Source organism: Bos javanicus, chromosome 18 (genome assembly GCF_032452875.1).
Source record: "Bos javanicus breed banteng chromosome 18, ARS-OSU_banteng_1.0, whole genome shotgun sequence".
Lineage (NCBI taxonomy): Eukaryota > Metazoa > Chordata > Mammalia > Artiodactyla > Bovidae > Bos > Bos javanicus.
In genome coordinates, this window is record NC_083885.1 from 36,262,924 (window position 1) to 36,278,467 (window position 15,544).

Genomic DNA, 15,544 nt, shown 5'->3' on the forward strand with positions numbered 1-15,544 from the left:
AAAGGAGTGAATATTTGTTGAATAATAATCTAATAATCATATCCTTTGAAAAGTTCTTAAAACAATCTCCATCTCTTCCCACAAGTGTTCCTCACAAGGCTTTTATGTTATATCTCCTTCCAGTGCTTTTTTGGAGATTCATAGGTTGAGAACTACCATTTCAGGAAAAACAAACAAACAAACAAACTGCTATTTCAGATTACATTGGTACATGGTTGTAGATATCATACAGCTGACACTTAAGGCCTCATCCAGTACTATAATATGTAAACCATATATGACCCTGTGTTTATGACTGTTTCTGTTTTACTCTTTACCCTGTTTTTACTTTTTCTCTAAAGGACTTTGACTTGAGCCAGTTACATAGGGGCCTGGATGCTCGGCCTGAAGTGACTCGCAATGACGTGGCACCAACCCTCATGAGTGTGCCCCAGTACCGACCCCGCCCTGCCAATCCTGATGAAATTGGAAACTTTATTGATGAAGTAAGTAAGCAAGCACAGTCAAAAGTCAAGGTACAACAAGCTTATCTGTAAATTTGGAGAGAAGCAATTGCGTCAAAAGTGAGAAAAAGTCTTTAGGTTCTTTCCTTTACCATGTTTTCGTCTTGTATGATCCCTGAGCTACCTCCCCTTCCCCACCTATTTTTTTTTTTTTTAATTTGTGCCTCATCTAAATTTCAGAACTAAAAGCACTTTGAATTAGTCTTTGGGAATTTGCAAAGTCTATACTGAAAAACTGAGACTTGTTTGAAAAGATTTAATAGAATTAGGAAGGAAAAAGAGATTCAAAGTAGATTCAGTTTGGTTTCACTAATGGGTCTCTTTCCCTGCATTGCACTGGGATGTAATATTAAATGTGTAATTGCAAGGCTACTTGAGGGCCACAAAAATAGCTTCCATTCTGTATATGTCAGAAATGCATTCAGCTATAAATACCAGAAGCTTAAATAGATACGATACCTTGTGCAAATAGAAGACTGAGGTAAGTAGTCTAGGCTGGAGCATCAGCTTTTTCCATCTTTCTGCTGCATGATCTAAGCATGTAGATCCTTGTTCTCATGCTTGTTGCCTCCTGATCACAAGATGGCTGCCACGCTTCCAGGCCTTGGGCCTGTTTTCCATTCAAGAAGTAGGAAGAGCGGAGCAGAGGACCAAAATCTTTCTAGCAAACTGTTAGGCAAGAAAGAAATTCATCCTTTAGGTTATTGGTCAGGACTTTTAATTAGCTTCAGGTAGGATGAGGAAGAAATGGTGGGATTAAGCAAAGAACCAGGGAAAATAATAGTCCAGTGGGATCTGTTTCCTTAAACTATGTTACCTGATTACTTACTCGGTCACTGGAATGATTTTCAGGGCTGGTCTGATGGTCCACTGGCCTTCAGTGAGACTTCATGGCTTTTAGCTTTCTAGGGGAGTTGTCATTACCAGGGACTCTAAAAGCACAGCTGTGTTGGACAGGACCAAGCCAGATCCATTCTAGCACTGGGTCTTAGAGAAAACTGAGAACAGGAAGGGCCAGTTTAAACCATCCCTTTAGATACATCTGGATCAGGTCTTTTCCTCCATTTATGTTTATTTGTGCTTGTAGCTGTTTCTTAATTACAAAAGTAAAATGTTTGCTATTTTAAAAATATAAATTATGAAAATATATATAAAGAAAAGAATGTAAATCCTATGGACAGAGAATCTCATGAACAGAGGAACCCAGTGGGTCACAAAGAGTCGGACACGACTGAAGCGACTTAGCACGCACACAAGACTATCCTGGAATGACTGTTTTTAGTCTGTCCATTTGGATTGGCTGGTGCTCATCTCCCCTGCCTACATATAACTTACCACTTTTAACATTCTACTACAGACTTTTTCCTTTCATTAGAAATATATAATGACCATCTTCTGTTCCAGTCTGTATTAAGTTTACTTTGTTGGTGTTTCTGCAGGATGGTTGCATTGTTGTGTGTTGTGTGCATTTTGCTTTATTCACCAAGAGAAGGTATTTTGCTTAAGATGACAGGTGTGCAATTCCTTTCAATAAAAGATCCTATTGTCTTCCTTCTGTAGAACCTGAAGGCAGCTGATACTGACCCCACTGCCCCACCCTATGACTCTCTGCTGGTGTTTGATTATGAAGGAAGTGGTTCCGAAGCTGCTACTCTGAGCTCCCTGAACTCCTCAGAGTCAGACCAAGACCAGGACTATGACTACCTGAATGAATGGGGCAATCGCTTCAAGAAGCTGGCGGACATGTATGGAGGCGGCGAGGATGACTAAGGGACTCAAGACTGATGGGAAGAGAGATGGGTCCCTACACTCGTGTGATGGAAAATGCGGGAAACATACTCCTGGTTGTTTGCCAGCTCCCTTCACTTGGGATACGTTTCTGGAGAAGAGACTGATCAGTGATAGCATAATCCTGATTTCCACTTCATAGATCTAATCTGTGTACTAGAACGATTTAGACTTATTCCTTGAATAATCTTTTTCCTTTCATCATTGTTGACATGGTGATGATGTCCAAAAGACTCCTAAATTTTAATACTTCAAAAGAATAGTTTCAGTCTCAGAAGTTTCTGCTAGGAACTTACAGATTTCCTTAAGGGCGTTGTCTCATTTTTAAAAGGAAGGGGAGGGGTCAATTTCCCTACTGTGTGTGTGTATATATATATATATGTAAATTGTGTGCTTTTGTTCCTCCCGTCACTGCACTGATGTCCTGTGTTCTGAGATCCACTCTTACTCCTTCTGAATTTTATTACATTTCTCTGATGCAGACATTATTGGGCCCTTTTAGGGAAAGAGGATTATGTCTTAGGCTGGCCATGTACTGTGTGGGTATTGTGTACTCTTAAGATCTTAACAGCTTAACGGTTTTTCATTTTTATCTTCTGAGTATGTAACTTGTAATGGGCATCTATCCAGTTAACTTGTTCTGAGTAAGGGTGTTGGTCATGTGAATGTCATTACAAGGTACTTTGATTCTAAATAGGGAGGCTGGGCCAGAAAAGGTGGTGAGTTTCAGGTGCCACTGAACTTTTTTTTTTTGACTGCACTGCAGGACATGGGGAATCTTAGTTCCCTGACTAAGGATTAGACCTGTGTCCCTTAACAGGGGAATTGAGGATTCTTAACCACTGGACCACCAGGGAAGTCCCACTACTAGACTTCTAATGTTTATTTATCGCTAAAACAAAAGAGTGATATATTCCTGGACTTAGAATAGTGCCTCAAGTGCTGTAGCCAAAGACAGAAGCTGGCAAGAGGGCACAGCAGAGGGCAAATGTGAAAAATGGGCTTCGAGATGGCAGGGGCAGTTGCCACTAAGCCTGGCAATTGAGCCAGCTGAGGCTGAAGACAGTTGAGGTGGCTCTACCTCCACCCCCTGGAAATTCTGAACTAGAGGAATCTCAACATGTGTTTCTTGCCAGGATCCTTGGACCCAAAGCACAGAATCCCCAAGCCTGCTTTTGTTGATATTTATAGAGAATGCTAGCTGGTCTGGACACATTTGCCCCAAATCTCAGCTATGAAACTTGAGAATATTTTTCAAATCCAATTTGTTTTTCCTTTGCAGAGGAAGAAAACACTCGCTGAAAGGGTGTTAGCAAAGGAAGGTGAGGGTAGGGAGTACATTAATTTGGATCTTCTTTTAGTTGAAATGCATCTTTTAAGAAACTTTTGACAACCATAGACAAGAATTTTATCTAAATTACTTCCTTACCTATCAACTGTTTTTAGAAGAAAAGGAACATCTCTCAACCACTTCTTAGAATTGTCTTGATTTTTCAGCAATTTAAACTCTAATGTAGTTCTACGTAGAGAATGTCACTATAGTTTTGAGTGTAATATGTGTGTGGGTGCCGATAATTTTGTATTTTCTTTGGGAGTGGAAAAGGAAAGCAATTCAAGCTGCAAAAATTATTATTTGTTTTTTATAAATTTTATTAAAGAATTTTGTTACACCATTGTCAAACTTCTTTTATTTGATTGCAAAATTCCAGGTCAGACAAATGGTAGGTAAGCTCATTCAAAACATGGAGAGAGAAGCTTCATATTAAAATGTTGATTCCTGAACTTCGTGTCATTCTGTTGGGACTGAATAGGGGGAAGGGGAAACTGTGTTTCTAAGGTCAATTTATTTGAAGGATATCCATCCATGCGGTGTGTGATGTGGCATGTGGTGAAACCAATAAAATCTCTTTGTCAGGGGGAAGCTACTGTGGGTTGCACGGAGGGATAGAAAGAAGCAAGGCTGGGGCTTCCCTGGCAGTCCAGTGGCTAACACTCTGTGCTGCCAATGCAGGAGGCTTGAGTTTCATCCCTGGTCAGGAAACTAGATCCCACATGCTGCAACTAAAGATTCCATCTGCCACAACTAAGACCTGGTGCAGCCAAATAAATATTTTTTGAAAAATGTAGTTTCCAATTTAAAGATGTTTTAGTAGGTTTTATTTAAGGAAGAGATGAAGATCCAGGTGCAATTTATTAAGCATGCCTTCTGTGGCAGACATAGCTAAATACTTGAGGACAAACAGTATCACTTTGATTCCCCAAGATAGCCTCGTGAAAATGATTCTGTTACCTTTGAGAGTAGGAAATGGCTGATGGCATAGGGCTGGAGTCCAGAGAAATGGGAGTGACTAGGAAGGGGCCTGACTCACTGAGGAGAGAATTAAACGAACCATTTCTTCCCCCAGTGGCATGGTCTTGCATATGGAACACATCCCATTTCCTAAGGCTTTCAGCAGCTAAGTACTGAAGAGCAGTCATCAGTCATGACGTCAGGCTAACTTAAGGGTAGCACAGAGAGGGTGTTGGAGCCGGTTGTGACCATGGTAGGCGAGGTTACTGACTTTTAATGAAAGGAGAGGCAGGCATTCTAGTCTTGCCCTCAGAAACATTGTCCTGGATTTGCAGCCTGCCATTCCCTGGTGGCTCAGATGGTAAAGCGTCTGCCTGCAATGTGGGAGACCTGGGTCGCAAAGAGTCGGACACGACTGATGGACTTCACTTTCACATTCTTTCAGACAACATGAATTTTGAATGTCCCACCGAGATTCCTGAGTGAAAAGCTGTTACTGATGATATATCTCCAACCCATTCTGTTTTACGTATTAACACAATTTTGATGTGGCACGATTTTAACAAACACTGAATTTTCCAGGAATGTCTGTGAATAGAGCAAAGATAGAGCTTTTATTGGGAGCTGTACTTAGTTCCTTTAAGAAATCGTATCATCAAGAACAATATTTGCAGCTATTTGCAGTCGGTGTGTGTGTTTAGTAGTTGTTTTTAATTATCACTGAAGTGAAGTGAAGTCGCTCAGTCGTGTCCGACTCTTTGCAACCCCATGGACTAGCCCACCAGGCTCCTCTGCTGCTGCTGCTGCTGCTAAGTCGCTTCAGTCGTGTCTGACTCTGTGCGACTCCATAGACGGCAGCCCGCCGTCCCTGGGATTCTCTAGGCAAGAACACTGGAGTGGGTTGCCATTTCCTTCTCCAATGCATGACAGTGAAAAGTGAAAGTGAAGTCGCTCAGTCGTGTCCGACTCTTAGAGATCCCATGGACTGCAGCCTACCAGGCTCCTCCGTCCATGCGATTTTCCAGGCAAGAGTGCTGGAATGGGTTGCCATTTCCTTCTCCAGGGGATCTTCCCGACCCAGGGTCTCCCGCTTTGTAGTCAGATGCTTTACCGTCTGAGCTACAAGGGAAGCACAAATATCATTAGTGAAGAGATTAAACAATTGAATATTATTTTACATACCGAACTTCATTATAAGAAGGTGCGGCATCTGATTACTTCACTATTTCAGTGTTTTGCTGACCAAATGTTTTCATACTGAGTAAAATTCATATTTTTTATAAACTACTTCTCATCCTTTATACAGAAGTTAATCACGTTGAGTTTCTCAAATCGTGCACATTGACGGTTTGTGTTAGCTATTTTTACATCCCCTACCCCAGGGAAATTCAGGTGGCGAGAGAAAAACATTTTTTCCCAAAGGGGGCGTTCCCAGCCGAGTCGATCCCGCCCCTAGTGCGTCCGCCACACGCCACCCGGCAGCGGCGCCGTTCCGCTGAGGCGCATGCGCAGGTCCCCAGTGGAGCTTTGCGCTTCAGTCATGGCGGCGGTCAGTCAGGCTGCTTCCAGCAGGGTTCTGGAAAAGTGTGGTCTGGAGCAGATTTTGGAGGCGTTGAAGCTGCTGCTGAGCCCGGGAGGTGAGAGGACGGAATTCGGCGCCGGGCTGCACTGGGGCCTTTGGGCAGGGTCTGTCCAGCGTCATTTTACCCTTGAGGAAACCGAGGTTCAAGGAGGGATGGGAACCGCTGAATATTTATACTAGCCGAAGTATCTCGAGCTGTTACCTTGGGCCAGGCACTGTGTTAAGCACTGTGGGTACGTGTTTTCATCCGTCCTCACTGCAGCTCTGCGAGGACTGCAACCACAGCCTCAGAGAGTCTCCCAGAGCTGCCTCGGAGAGGTCCCAGTTTCTTGAGAGCGCAGGGTCTGATGTGGACACTGGACATTTGTACAGAGTGCCAAGGAGTCCAGAGGAAGGAAGCAGTGACGTTTGAGCTGCGTTTTGGGGAGAGTATTTAGGGATTTACAGTCTGTGGTAGGGATTTACAGTCACTTTTAGTCTTTCCCAGTTTAGAATCAGAAGGGACCCTGGGAGTGGTGTAGCCTGGCACTCTCCTTTTACTCCTGAGGATACCCCCGGCTCATCAAAGAATAAGTAACCTGACCAAGATCAGATGGTCAGATATGAGGCAGAACACGAACTTAGAACCAAGGTCTACCGAACCCTCTTGTCAGACCAAGGCAGATTATTCAGTATGGAGCCTCTGATGTTATCTGGAGCTTTGGGGAAGATAACACATGAAATAGGGCCCTACCTCAATGAAATAGGGCCCCACTTTAAATTAGAGTGTACAATTTGGAGGAAGGGGTTTGTAGGGTGAGGAAGGTAAGGTACGTGAAGGTTATGTTCCCAGTGTCACATTTTGAGATTTCCCCACCTCCACCCCAAACTTCGAAAAGTCAGGAAACAGTAAGTAGTATATCATACTATGGGCAAGTGAAAGCTAGTGGGGGGAATTCCCTGCCAGTCCAGTGGTTAGGACTCCCTGGTTTCACTGCGGAGGGCCTGAGTCGGTCCCTGGTGGGGGAACTAAGATCCCACAAGCCGAGAAGGATGAGCAAAAAGGAAAAAAAAAAAAAGTAATTGAGTGCCTGCTAAGTGTCAGCCCCTATAGTGTGCTATTTAAGTATGGATCTTTTTATCCTCACAGCAATTCCATGATATAGGTATTACTTGTATTCCATTTTACAGATGAAGGCTCAGGTACATTGGAAATCGCCTAATGCCAGTCTCCTAAGTGGTAGAGTTAGGATTTAAATTTCACATGCCTTCAACTGTAGTATGGAACTGTATATACTACTTTGCCACAGTGAAGAATTAAACTGGAAAATACATTTTTAACTTGTTAGTGGAGTGGTTGCTTGTCTAGCAACTGCAACTATCTAGAACATTACTGAGAACAGGGATTCAATAAGTTAAATAGTCTGGAAGTAGTCATCTGTCGCAAAGCACATACACTTTGTATTTGGAAGACCCTAACTCTCAGAGTATGTGGTGGAGTTACTACATGTATTCATTTAGCTTAAGAAAAAACAAGCATTATTTGAAAAAGAATAATTAGGTAAAATGATATTATTTTCACAGATAGGTTATATTGTGTGAATCTTTCTGCTGTTTTCTTTTATCATGTCAGCTGCTGAAGGAATTACAAAAATTCCTGTGCGTAATAAGTATTCATATGTTCCTGATGGACAGAGGGTTTTGAGACAAGATGAGAGTATTTGCTAAAAGTACCTCCAGCTAGTTCAGCTTCTTTTGGTCTTTCAGTTGACTCCTTTTAGGTAATATTTACTGAGAGTCAACTGTATGTAGTATTCTGTCCTCAGTGATTTTGGAGATAGAAATATTATTTAACAACTTGTGCTCTCAAGTATCTTGTTTGGGGAGACGGTACTCCAAATATATTGTACTCAGTCGCTCAGTTGTGTCCAATTCTTTGTGGCCCTTTGGACTGTAGCCTGCCAGGCTCCTCTGTCAGTGGTATTTCCAAAGCAAGAATGGTGGAATGGGTTGCCATTTCCTCCTCTAGGAGATCTTCCCGACCCAGGGATCGAACCAGGGTCTCCTGTGTCTCCTGCACTGCAGGAGACAATTTTTTTTTTACTGCTGAGCCCATGAGGAAGCCTCACTCCACATACAGGCCGATATATTCAACATAGCAGATAATATTAATACTAGTGGTGAATGGAGGGTACAGGTAGCAGTTGGTTAGTTAGTAAAGGAGTTATCTGAGGAAGGAGCTGTGGAAGGATACAAGAGGAAGGAGAATTCAGTCTAGATGGAAATTGAATAGACAGAAAGGAAGGAAGATACCAAGTCTTTCCCTTTTGAGCTATTAAAAGGTCTACAGCATTACGTATTTTCTCTTCACCTGCCTTCCATTTCTGTTCTCAGTTGTGGGGCAAGTAAGAGTAATAGCTCCACTTACCTTATTAGGAAGTGTGTTAAGCAGAATTGGAAAGGGGTTGTCAGTTTTAGTGAAGTTTTGCTTGAGGTCATCTCAGCAGTTGGTCAGTGGCTAAGTTGTGTCTGACTCTTTGTGATGCCATGAACTGCAGCATGCCAGGCTTCTCTGTCCTTCACTACCTCCTGGAATTTGCTCAAACTCGTCCATTGAGTTGGTAATGCCATCCAACTATCTCATCCTCTGTTCCCCACTTCTCGCCCTTGGTCTTTCCCAGCATTTTAGCAGTAGTTTTCCAAAAAAAAAAAAAAAAAACAAACTTGCCAGACTAAATATATGTTCATTGAACTCAGTCATTAGAATTGAATTATGTGGTGGCTGGGGGCCTTTGGCCACCTCATGCGAAGAGTTGACTCATTGGAAAAGACTCTGATGCTGGGAGGGATTGGGGGCAGGAGGAGAAAGGGATGACAGAGGATGAGATGGCTGGATGGCATCACTGACTCGATGGACGTGAGTCTGAGGGAACTCGGGGAGTTGGTGATGGACAGGGAGGCCTGGCGTGCTGAGATTCATGGGGTCACAAAAAGTTGACACGACTGAGCGACTGAACTGAACTGAACTGAACTGGGGGGCTGTAAATTGTGGTGATTTGTATATGATGAAGCTGTATCACATATATGTGTTTGGCTGCACCAGGCCTTAGTTGTGTCATGCAGAATCTTTGATCTTTCTTGCGGCATGTGGTATCTAATTCCCTGACCACGGGTCAAACCTGGGCCCCCTGCATTAGGAGTGCAGCATCTTAGCCACTGGACCACCAGTAAAGTCCCTTATTTTCCAGTTTGAATTTACTAAAAAGTACCACACAAATTATGAAGTCTGCTTTTAAATGTCACAAAGCGTAGACTTTTAAATTGGTGGTGGGAAGAATAAATAACTTTGTTTATGAGGGCAGCATTTCCCAAAGCATGATGGGGATGGTTGTAGACAGTATGTAGAGAAACATTTTGAGGCTGAAAAGCTTCAAATAGTGATCAAGAGCTTGGATTCTGGAACTGGGTTGCCAGAGTTGAACATGCTGTCTGGCAAATGCCTTAACCTTAGTTTTCTTATCTGGAAATAAGGATGTTAATATAATACTCTACACCTCACAGAGGAGAAGGCAATGGCAACCCACTCCAGTATTCTTGCCTGGAGAGTCCCATGGACAGCAGAGCCTGGCAAGCTACAGTCCATGGGGTCGCAAAGAGTCAGACACGACTGAGCAACTAACACACACACACATACACACACACACACACACCCCTCACAGAGTTGGTGGAAGGATTGAATTAAATACATATCCCTTAGGATAGTATATTAACTATTACTAATTTAAGTTTAAAAAGATTAACTTGAAGAAATAAATGAATAAAGCAAATAACAATACAGCTGGTGCTCAAAATAAATGGCCAAAAAGTTGTGGAAGCACTATATGACTCTAGTTTGAAAAACTTTGTTTTAAGGCTACAGATCTCAAATTTTTTGGTTTCAGTACTCCTACACTCTTAAAAAGTGTTGAGGACTTAAAAGAGCTTTTATGTGGGTTATGTATATCAATATTTACTGTATTACAAATTAAGAGTTTAAGAGAACTCTTAAATTTATTTAAATGCAACAGTAACAAACCTGTTACATGTTAACATAAAAAAATATATTTTACCGAAATAACAGTTGGAAGAGTAACATTATTTTACTTTTGAATGGCATTGTTTTATTACACTTTTGTAAATCTTAAGTGTCTGACTTATTAGAAGGGAGCTGGGTTTTCATATTTGCTTCTGTGTTCAATCTGTCATGACAGGTTTTTTTATTGAAACAGATGGATATCTAGACTCACACATCTATATATGTAAGTGGAAAGGGAGGAAATTTCCATCATCTTTTCAGATAACTGTGTATTCCTCTTTAAAACTCAACAAGAGGTAATTTCTTAAAAGGTTGATTTTAATATAGAATATGAACTCATATTAATGAATTTTCATATTTGGTACACTCAAGAAAGAATGAGAACATAAAAGGCACTGTCTTAGTATTAATATGAAAATAGTTTTGACCTTGCTGACTTTCTGAGAGAATCTTGGGGAGGCCCTCAGAACCTGAGACCCTGTACCACACTTTTGAGAACTGCTGCTCTCAGAGAATGCCGTGTTTATTTTCAAGTAGCTTTTATTTTTTATTTATTTATTTATTTTTATTCTAAGTCACTTCCGTCGTGTCCGATTCCGTGTGACCCCATAGACGGCAGCCCCCCAGGCTCCTCCGTCCCTGGGATTCTCCAGGCAAGAATACTGGAGTGGGTTGCCATTTCCTTCTCCTCAAGTAGCTTTTATTTTTATCACCAGAAGAGGGCAGAGGAGACCACTTTAAAAGGGGCTCTTGAGAAAAAGGGGCTAGCAGCTTTTGTTAATCACTTTCTTTGTGTCCCATGTTTAAGTTCCAAGATCTTATAAAGTCACAGGAAGTTACTTAGAGATTGTTTATTGATCTTAATCATTAGTGGCAACAAGCTATGAAAGCACTCATTTCCTCTTTAGGTGTATATTACTCAAAGGCAACAGATATTCATGCCAGTGAGTCGAAACACTTGCCCTGATCAGTCTTAGAGAAGTCCTGAAAAATCTTACTCTTCTGATTCTCACTATTTTAGTGATTCTCACTAAATTGATTAACATTTTTAAATGTTATTGTTCCTTTTTCTTTTCATAGAAGTAGTTAATATTACTTATAAAGCTTTAAAAAAAAGAGAAGCTAAAAGAAGAAAATTAAAATGACCTTAATCCCACAATCCAGAAATTACATTTTGGAGATATATATATATATGTATTATTTGTTTACAAAAATGATCTCATATACTACATACTGTTTTCTAACCTTAAAATATATTTTTAGTACAGAAATAATACATATTCACTCTGAAAAAATTTTTAATGAAGCAAAAAAGAAAAAGCCCTACCTACCCAAAGCCCTACCATCCAGAGATCATCACTGTTAACACTTTGAAGTATAGCTTTTGAGATCTTTTTCTATGTGTGTACTGAGGCACACATACATATAAGTTTTCATAGCTAGGTTCATCCTGTTTTTTTATCCATCAGTTTTCAGAAAAATACATTAGTGTCTTAGTCTCCAAATTTAGCCAACGGAGTGATATTTTTTGGTTTTGTTTTATTATGTAATCATGTTTTTGTGTATATATATGTTTCAATTTTTTTTAGTGATTATTCTTGATACTCTTAATTGTTCCATCTGTGGCCTGTGGGAGTCATTCAAGTTAGCTGTTGGACTCTTTGATGTGACCTAGTAGTCTTTGATTGCTTCTTTGCTTTAAGACATAAGATATTCAGATTCATCTTATACATTTCTTGCTCTATGCTTGAAAGCAGTTCTTTTTAAGAATAAGTGATATTTAGGGACCACAAGAAGGACACTAGTAATATTTATTGCCACTGAGATGTCATTGCTTCAGACTTTTTCAGTGATTAGAGCCAGGAAATACGTGGATTTTCAGAAAACAAAAAAAAGCAAATTGAAAGTTCCTACTGATATTCCCAATTAAAATGAAATGTTACAGAGTTTAAATTTTTCCTAACATTTCATTAAGAAAAATTTTAAGCTTATAGAAAAGTTGAAGGAATTTTACCATGAAAACTCATATACCATGCCCTAGACTCTTTAACATGTGTTTGTCCACCTAGCCATTCTTCTTTACTGTATTTTATATTTTTATCTTTATATTTTCTCTTACCTATAAATATTGATTCCTAATAAAATTAATAGTTATTTACTTCCTTCATATATATATGCACTCAAATATATAGTCACATATTCATATATACTCACACATGCGTATAGTGTTTTAAAATAACAAGTCTAACATTACTATCATCAACAAACCTCCTGTTTCTAAGGGATTTTGTTTGTTTGTTTTTGCCCTCAGGATGTACAGAGTTCTATATGTCAAGTCATTTGAAATAATTATGTGTGGTTATGCTGCTAATTTGGTTTAGAGAAAGAGCTGGAACATTTTTTCTGTAAAAAGCAAGCAGTAAATATTTTGGGCTTTGTGATCCATACTGTCTGTGTTACAGCTATTCACATCTGCCATCATAGCTCGAAAGCAGCCATATGTAATATGTAAATAAATGAGAATGACTATGTTCCAGTAAAACTTTATTTGTGGAAATAGGGGCAGGGCCAGATTTGACCTGTAGCTTGTATTTTGGCAACCCTGGACATAAAGTATAGAATTTTTAGGTTTATTTGTTTTTTATCTTTAGGAATATTTTGAATTTTCCTTTTGATTTGTTTTTTTAAAACTATGAAAAATGTGTGTGTGCTCAGTCGTGTCTAGCTCTCTGTGACCTGGTGGACTGTAGCCCACCAGGTTTCTCTGTACATGGAATTTTCCAGGTGAGAGTACTGGAGTGGGGTACTATTTCCTTCTCCAGGGGATCTTGCCCACCCAGGGATTTAACCCATGTCTCCTGCATTGGCAGGTGGATTCTTCACTAGTAGCACCACCTTTGAAGCTCATGAGAAACATTCAGTGCTTTAAGAGGAAAACTCTAAAACTGGATACATTTATCCCTGTCTACTCCCACTGATTTTTTCCGTTTCTCTATAGACAGTTCATTGTAGTGAATTTTTAATTTGTTCTTCCACTACTTTTAAAAAATAAAAATAATCTGTGTACCTTCCCATTCTAACACAAAAGTTAGCATACTATATACATTCTTCTGTATCTTTTAAAATTTAATATGTCTTAGAGATACCTGCATAGTGGTAGGTAGAAGTCTTCCTCTTTCCCTTTTACAGCTGCATAGTATTCCATTATGTGAATATGCCACTGTTTATTCATCAGTTCTCTATGAATGGATGTTTGGGTTGTTTTAAGCCTTTTGTTAATGTAAAAAAATACTTTTACCAGACTCAGTGGGTTTGGGGTCCTTAGTGAACACACCAAGTACTTTCTTAAAGTAGAAGCATTTATTACACGTGACAAGTAAGGAGTCAGGGAGATAGTGTTACCAAGTTCAAGCTATTACTGTTCACTGCTCTACCATGACAGGACAGTAAATTGGGGGACAGGTGTTGGGGCAAGAAATAACAACTTTACCTGGAAGCCAGCAGACTGAGAAGATGGTGGTACCAGAAAACCATCTTAACCTAGTTAGAATTCAGGCTTCTTTTTTACTAAAAGGGGATAGGGTGTGGCTTGTTGCAGACTTGGCGCAGTTGTTGATCTAGCCATGATGTTCCTATAAACCTCCAACTGAGAAAAATGTTCAGTGGAGAGAAATGTTATTTTCTTTTCTGCAACTTTTTATCTCTGTGTAAGTGGAAACGCCTTATACCTTTAAAGGTCAAACCTAGGAGGTAGAGAAAAGGCTAGGGCACAAAGATTAGAGCTGAAGGAATAGACCCAATCTGGAGTCAGGTTTGTTCTGTGTTAAATAGGCCTCAAAGCACTATCTCCCCTAACCATTGGACCAGGGTAGTTTTAAGCCCGGGAGGCATGCATATTCCTGAAAGGGCAGGCATGATCATCCATAAGCAATATAAAGAGGCAGCGGTTACTCTAGGTTGCCCAAAACTGAAAGCAAACAGGTGCATGAGTGTTTACGTGTACTACAGTGTCTTGTGGGATGTTTTGTAACCTTTTGGAGACACCTGGTGCAATTTAAGGGTTAGCTTCTGCGAGACAAAGCACAATTTGATTGAGCCCCATCCCTTCCCTACTGCTGCGTATCTAACAATATGGCAATGAGAAGCTTTGTGTATATGTCACTTTGCATTTTTGCCTGTGTATCTATCTATAGGATAGATTCTTAAAAGAGGGATTGCTGGGCCAATGGTTAAATGCCTATATAATTTTGTTAGATATTGCCAAATTTCTTTTCTTAGGGAATGTACCATTTTAGTCTCTTACCAGCCGTGTATGAAAGTGTTTCCCCAAAACACACAATGTGTTATAAAAACATTTGGATTTTAGCCACTTGATAGATGGGAAGTGATATTTCAGTATAGTTTTAATTTACTTTTCTCTTAGGAGCAAGGTTGATCATATGTTCATGTTTAAGAGCAATTTGCATTTCTTTTTCTGTAAACTGTTCATATCTTTTCCCCATGTAGTACTTCATGCTCTGTTCCCTTTAGAATATTTTTAGTGAACATGTCATTGAATAATGTTCACCATAGTATAATGGCTTCAAATAATCCATCTGTCATTCATTCATTCATTCAATAAATAACTGCTTATTTTGAACAGCTACTGTGTCAGACAGGCCTTGTTCCAGGCAAGGAGAACACAGCAGTGAACAAAACAGAGCAATATCCTTGTCCTCAAGGAGTTTTTGTTCTCGGTGGTAGAGAGACGATAATAAGCAAAACAAATGTTACATATAAAATACAGTATGTTAGATACAGGTAGACTATAATTTACTCAACGTGTATTTCTAATTTTACACTATTATAAATAATGTATTGTTGAACACCCTTTTAGTTATCATCAGTTGCATCTTTCTTAGAAGATATATTAACTTTAGTTTTGAAGTCTGTTGCTGTTTGATTTCATTTATGTTTTCAGCATTTTATTGTAGTTTTATAACCATAACCCACCTTTTTGCATTACATTTTTAGTAGTCATCCTAGAATTACAATATACATTGTAGTTTTTCACAATCTGTTTAGAATTTATCTTGTACCACTTCATAGGACATATAAAAACCTTGTAACTGTAAGGGTTCTTTTATAGCCTTCCACCCCTTTTGGGTTTTATGCTATAGTTTTCATGTTCATTGTATCTATGTAAGATATAAACCCCATAATACAGTTTTATAGATTTTACTTTAGACAGTTATATGTATTTAAACAAAGAGGAAACAAATGAATCTTTCATATTTACCCACATATTTACCATTTCTGATGCTTTTCCTTCCTTCCTGAAGATCCAA

General features: G+C 39.6%; 2 protein-coding genes across 3 annotated transcripts in view; both read left to right on the top strand.

Moving 5' to 3' along the window:
• Nucleotides 1–3,966, top strand: part of LOC133230354 (cadherin-1) — a 72,757-nt gene extending 68,791 nt beyond the window's left edge. Inside the window, exons 15-16 of the mRNA XM_061387713.1 lie at nucleotides 342–485; nucleotides 2,064–3,966. Of these exons, the coding sequence (XP_061243697.1) occupies nucleotides 342–485; nucleotides 2,064–2,273 (354 nt within the window). The 3' untranslated portion in view covers nucleotides 2,274–3,966. The remainder of the gene's footprint in view (nucleotides 1–341; nucleotides 486–2,063) is intronic.
• Nucleotides 3,967–6,070: 2,104 nt separating this feature from the next.
• TANGO6 (transport and golgi organization 6 homolog) overlaps nucleotides 6,071–15,544 on the top strand; it is a 184,537-nt gene continuing 175,063 nt past the window's right edge. For both annotated transcript variants that reach the window (XM_061387714.1, XM_061387715.1), the window contains exon 1: nucleotides 6,071–6,218. In XM_061387714.1, coding sequence (XP_061243698.1) covers nucleotides 6,086–6,218 — 133 coding nt within the window. In that variant the 5' untranslated portion in view covers nucleotides 6,071–6,085. The remainder of the gene's footprint in view (nucleotides 6,219–15,544) is intronic.